The sequence below is a fragment of the Oncorhynchus mykiss genome, chromosome 14 (assembly GCF_057628025.1).
Source record: "Oncorhynchus mykiss isolate SJ-2025 chromosome 14, ASM5762802v1, whole genome shotgun sequence".
NCBI lineage: Eukaryota > Metazoa > Chordata > Actinopteri > Salmoniformes > Salmonidae > Oncorhynchus > Oncorhynchus mykiss.
Window position 1 is genome coordinate 43,265,049 of NC_143035.1, and position 7,452 is coordinate 43,272,500.

The 7,452-nt window shown below is 47.9% G+C and overlaps 1 protein-coding gene across 1 annotated transcript in view; it reads left to right on the forward strand.

Moving 5' to 3' along the window:
- LOC110514351 (highly divergent homeobox) overlaps nt 1–7,452 on the forward strand; it is a 36,032-nt gene that overhangs the window by 22,285 nt on the left and 6,295 nt on the right. The window contains exons 5-8 of the mRNA XM_090198132.1: nt 535–733; nt 816–898; nt 1,352–1,444; nt 1,578–1,700. Of these exons, the coding sequence (XP_090054258.1) occupies nt 535–733; nt 816–898; nt 1,352–1,444; nt 1,578–1,700 (498 nt within the window). The remainder of the gene's footprint in view (nt 1–534; nt 734–815; nt 899–1,351; nt 1,445–1,577; nt 1,701–7,452) is intronic.

Here is a 7,452-nt window from a genome sequence, read left to right on the forward strand (position 1 = left end):
CCCTCCTACTCTTTCCTCCTCACCTCTCCTCCTCCCTCCCACTCTACCCTCCTCCCTTCTCCTCTTTCCTCCCTTCCCCTCTTTCCTCCTCCCTCCTTCTCTTTCCTCCTCACCCCCCCTCCTCCCCCTCTTTCCTCCTCCCACCCCCCCCTCCTCCCCCTCTTTCCTCCTCCCTTCTCCTCTTTCTCCTCCCTCCTACTGTTTCCTCCTCCCTTCTCCTCTTTCCTCCTCCCTCCTCCTCTTTCCTCCTCCCTCCTCCTCTTTTCTCCTCCCTTCACCTCTTTTCTCCTCCCTTCACCTCTTTCCTGCTCCCTCCTCCTCTTTCCTCCTCCCTCCTTCTCTTTCCTCCTCCCTCCTTCTCTTTCCACCTCCCTTCACCTCTTTCCTCCTCCCTCCACCTCAGAGGCTTCCTCTCAGCTGTATCAGCCAATCACACACTCCCTCTGACTGTTGTACAGTATTAACAGTAGTTGTGTAATTGACAGACGTGGATCTTAACAGTGTATTATGTTGTGCTGTGTATTTGTTTGACAGACGTGGATTGGGAACCGGAGGAGGAAGTACCGTCTGATGGGCATAAAGATCCCGCCCCCTAAAGATGGGCCGGCCTTGTTCCTGACATCACAGGAAGGGGAGAAGTCTCCCTCTGCACTGAGTTCCGATGGGGAGGGGCTTAGAACGCCCGAGCTGGGAGACAACCTAAACGATGCAGCGTCCTTCTGTCTGTCCGAGGGTGAGACGCGAGCACACACACACACACACACACAAAACCTCCCCCAGTAGCAGTGTCCAGTGTGACAGTGTTTGTATTTTAGATGGGACCAGTCAGTCGTACCAGAGAGAAGAAGAGAACGGAGTAGAGGAGGAGAGCAGCAGCGCCCCCATGGCTCACAGCGTGGTACTGCAGTATACACTCTGTTACTACACTAGAGATGCACTGTTACTACACTAGTACCATACACTGTTACTACACTAGTACCATACACTGCTACTACACTAGTACCATACACTGCTACTACACTAGTACCATACACTGCTACTACACTAGTACAATACCCTGTTACTACACTAGTACAATACACTGTTACTACACTAGTACAATACACTGTTACTACACTAGTACAATACACTGTTACTACACTAGTACAATACACTGTTACTACACTAGTACAATATACTGTTACTACACTAGTACAATATACTGTTACTACACTAGTACAATATACTGTTACTACACTAGAGATGCACTGTTACTACACTAGTACAATACACTGGAGATACACTAGTCCAATAGGGTTGTGTTTCCTGACAGATTTAGCCACTGATTATATAGGGTTGTGTTTCTTAACAGAAGATAGAGGTGATTGATGATGATGATGATGATGATGGTGTTGAGTTGGTCGGATCTGATATGGAAAACATGCAGAACCTCCTGGAGTTTAAGGTGATGGAACACACACACACACACACACACACACCCCTCCCACCCCCTGATGTATATAGGCCTTTATGGTGTGTGTGTGTGTGTGTGTGTGTGTGTGTGTGTGTGTGTGTGTGTGTGTGTGTGTGTGTTTCAGCTTGGGGAGGTGCAGTATCTGGAGAGCCAACTAGAGAATCAGAATCAGAGATATTATGAGTTGGAGACCTTCACCAAGAGTCTTCTGACCGCTGTAAGGACCAACAACCTGGACAGACAACAGGTACACACACACTCTCTCACTTATACACACACACACACACACACTCTCACTTACACACACACACACACACACACACACACACACTCTCACTTATACACACACACACACACACACACTCTCACTTACACACACACACACACACACACACACACTCTCACTTACACACACACACACTCTCACACACACACACACACACACACACACACACACACACACACACACACACACACACACACACACTCTCACTTACACACACACACACACACACTCTCTCACTTACACACACACACACACACTCTCACTTACATACACACACTTACACACACACACACACACACACACTCACTTACACACACACACACACACACTCACTTACACACACACACACACACACACACACACTCTCACTTACACACACACACACACACACACACACACACACTCTCACTTACACGCACACACACACTCTCACTTACACACACACACACACACTCTCACTTACACGCGCACACACACTCTCACTTACACACACACACTCACTCACTCACTCTCACTTACACGCACACACACTCACTCACTTACATGCACACACACACACTCTCACTTACACACACACTCACTTACACACACACACACACACACACACACACACTCTCACTTACACACACACACACACACACACACACACACACACTCTCACTTACACACACACACACACACACACACACTCTCACTTACACACACACACACACACACACACACACACTCTCAGTTACACACACACACACACACACTCTCACTTACACACACACACACACACACTCTCACTTACACACACACACACTCTCACTTACACACACACACACACACACACTCTCACTTACACACACACACACACACACACACACACACTCACTTACACACACACACACACACACACACACACTCACTTACACACACACACACACACTCACTTACACACACACACACACACACTCACTTACACACACACACACACACTCTCACTTACACACACACACACACACACACTCTCACTTACACACACACACACACACACACTCTCACTTACACACACACACACACACTCTCACTTACACACACACACACTCTCACTTACACGCACACACACACTCTCACTTACACGCACACACACACTCTCACTTACACGCACACACACACTCTCACTTACACGCACACACACTCACTCACTCTCACTTACACGCACACACACTCACTCACTTACACGCACACACACACACTCTCACTTACACGCACACACTTTCACTTACACACACACACACACACACACACTCTCACTTACACACACACACACACACTCTCACTTACACACACACTCTCACTTACACGCGCACACACACTCACTCACTCTCACTTACACGCACACACACACTCTCACTTACACGCACACACACACACACACACACTTACACACGCACACTCTCACTTACACACACACACACACTCTCACTTACACGCACACACACACTCTCACTTACACGCACACACACTCTCACTTACATGCACACACACTCACTCACTCTCACTTACACGCACACACACTCACTCACTTACACGCACACACACACACTCTCACTTACACGCACACACTTTCACTTACACACACACACACACACACACTCTCACTTACACACACACACACACACACACACTCTCACTTACACACACACACACACACTCTCACTTACACACACACTCTCACTTACACGCGCACACACACTCACTCACTCTCACTTACACGCACACACACACTCTCACTTACACGCACACACACACACACACACACTTACACACGCACACTCTCACTTACACACACACACACACACACACTCTCACTTACACACACACACACTCTCACTTACACACACACTCTCACTTACACGCACACACACACTCTCACTTACACACACACACACACACTCTCACTTACACGCACACACACTCTCACTTACACGCACACACACTCACTCACTCTCACTTACACACGCACACTCTCACTTACACACACACACACTCTCACTTACACGCACACACACACACTCTCACTTACACGCACACACACTCTCACTTACACGCACACACACTCACTCACTCTCACTTACACGCACCCACACGCACAGACTCTTACTTACACACGCACACTCTCACTTAAACGCACACACACACACACGCACACTCTCACTTACACACACACACACACACACACACACACATACACTCTCACTTCCACGCACACACACACACAACACTCTCACTTACACACACACACACACACACTCTCACTTACACACACACACACACACACACACTCTCACTTACACACACACACACACACACACACACACTCTCACTTACACACACACACACACACACACACACACTCTCACTTACACGCACACACACACACACACACTCTCACTTACACGCACACACACACACACTTACACACACACTCTCACTTAAACGCACACACACACTCACTCTCACTTACACGCACACACACACTCTCACTTACACACACACTCTCATTTACACGCACACACACTCTCACTTACACGCACACACACTCACTCACTCTCACTTACACGCACACACTCTCACTTACACACACACACACACACTTACACACGCACACTCTCACTTACACGCACACACACGCACACACTCTCACTTAGACACGCACACTCTCACTTAAACGCACACACACCACGCACACTCTCACTTACACAAACACACACACACTCTCACTTACACACACACACACACACACACTCTCACTTACACACACACACTCTCACTTACACACACACACACACACACTCTCACTTACACACACACACACACACACTCTCACTTACACACACACACACTCTCACTTACACACACACACACTCTCACTTACACACACACACACACACTCTCACTTACACACACACACACACACACACTCTCACTTACACGCACACACACACACACACACTCTCACTTACACGCACACACACTCTCACTTACACGCACACACTCACTCACTCACTCACTCACTTACACGCACACACACACACTCTCACTTACACGCACACACACACACACACACACTCTCACTTACACGCACACACACACACTCTCACTTACACGCACACACACTCACTCACTCTCACTTACACACACTTACACACGCACACTCTCACTTAAACGCACACACACACACACACACACACACACGCACACTCTCACTTACACACACACACACACACACACACACACATACACTCTCACTTCCACACACACACACACACACACACACACACACACACACACTCTCACTTACACACACACACACACACACACACACACACACTCTCACTTACACACACACACACACACACACTCTCACTTACACGCACACACACACACACACACACACTCACTTACACGCACACACACACACACTTACACACACACTCTCACTTAAACGCACACACACATCAATCTCACTTACACGCACACACACACTCTCACTTACACACACACACGCACACACACACACACACACTCTTAATTACACGCACACACACTCTCACTTACACGCACACACACTTACTCACTCTCACTTACACACGCACACTCTCACTTACACACACACTCTCACTTACACGCACACACACACACTCTCACTTACACACACACTCTCACTTACACGCACACACACACACTCTCACTTACACGCACACACTCTCACTTACACGCACACACACTCACTCACTCTCACTTACACACACACACACACACTTACACATGCACACTCTCACTTACACGCACACACACGCACACACTCTCACTTAGACACGCACACTCTCACTTAAACGCACACACACACACTCTCACTTACACACACACACACACTCTCACTTACACACACACACACACACACACACTCTCACTTACTTACACACACACTCACTCACACACACACACACACACACTCTCAATTACACACACACACACACTCTCACTTACACACACACACACACACACTCTCACTTACACACACACACACACACACTCTCACTTACACACACACACACACACACACACTCTCACTTACACACACACACACTCTCACTTACACACACACACACACACACACACACACACTCACCTACACACACACACTCTCACTCACACTTACACACACACACTCCACTCACACTTACACACACACACACACACACACACACACACACACACACACACACACACACACACACACACACTCACACACACACACACACACACACACACACACACACACACACACACACACACACACACACACACACACACACACACACTCTCACTTACACACACACACACACACACTCTCACTTACACACACACACACACACACTCTCTCACTTACACACACACACACACACACTCTCACTTACATACACACACTCACTTACACACACACACACACACTCACTTACAACACACACACACACACACACACACACTCTCACTTACACGCACACACACACTCTCACTTACACACACACACACACACTCTCACTTACACGCGCACACACACTCTCACTTACACACACACACTCACTCACTGACTCTCACTTACACGCACACACACTCACTCACTTACATGCACACACACACACTCTCACTTACACACACACTCACTTACACACACACACACACACACACACACACACTCTCACTTACACACACACACACACACACACACACACACACACACTCTCACTTACACACACACACACACACACACACACACACTCTCAGTTACACACACACACACACACACACACACACACACACTCACTTACACACACACACACACACACTCTCACTTACACACACACACACTCTCACTTACACACACACACACTCTCACTTACACACACACACACACACACACTCTCACTTACACACACACACACACACACACACACACTCACTTACACACACACACACACACACACACACACTCACTTACACACACACACACACACACACACTCACTTACACACACACACACACACTCTCACTTACACACACACACACACACACACTCTCACTTACACACACACACACTCTCACTTACACACACACACACACTCTCACTTACACGCACACACACTCTCACTTACATGCACACACACTCACTCACTCTCACTTACACGCACACACACTCACTCACTTACACTTACACACACACACTCTCACTTACACGCACACACTTTCACTTACACACACACACACACACACACTCTCACTTACACACACACACACACACACACACACTCTCACTTACACACACACACACACACTCTCACTTACACACACACTCTCACTTACACGCGCACACACACTCACTCACTCTCACTTACACGCACACACACACTCTCACTTACACGCACACACACACACACACACACTTACACACGCACACTCTCACTTACACACACACACACACACACACTCTCACTTACACACACACACACACACTCTCACTTACACACACACACACTCTCACTTACACACACACTCTCACTTACACGCACACACACACTCTCACTTACACACACACACACACACTCTCACTTACACGCACACACACTCTCACTTACACGCACACACACTCACTCACTCTCACTTA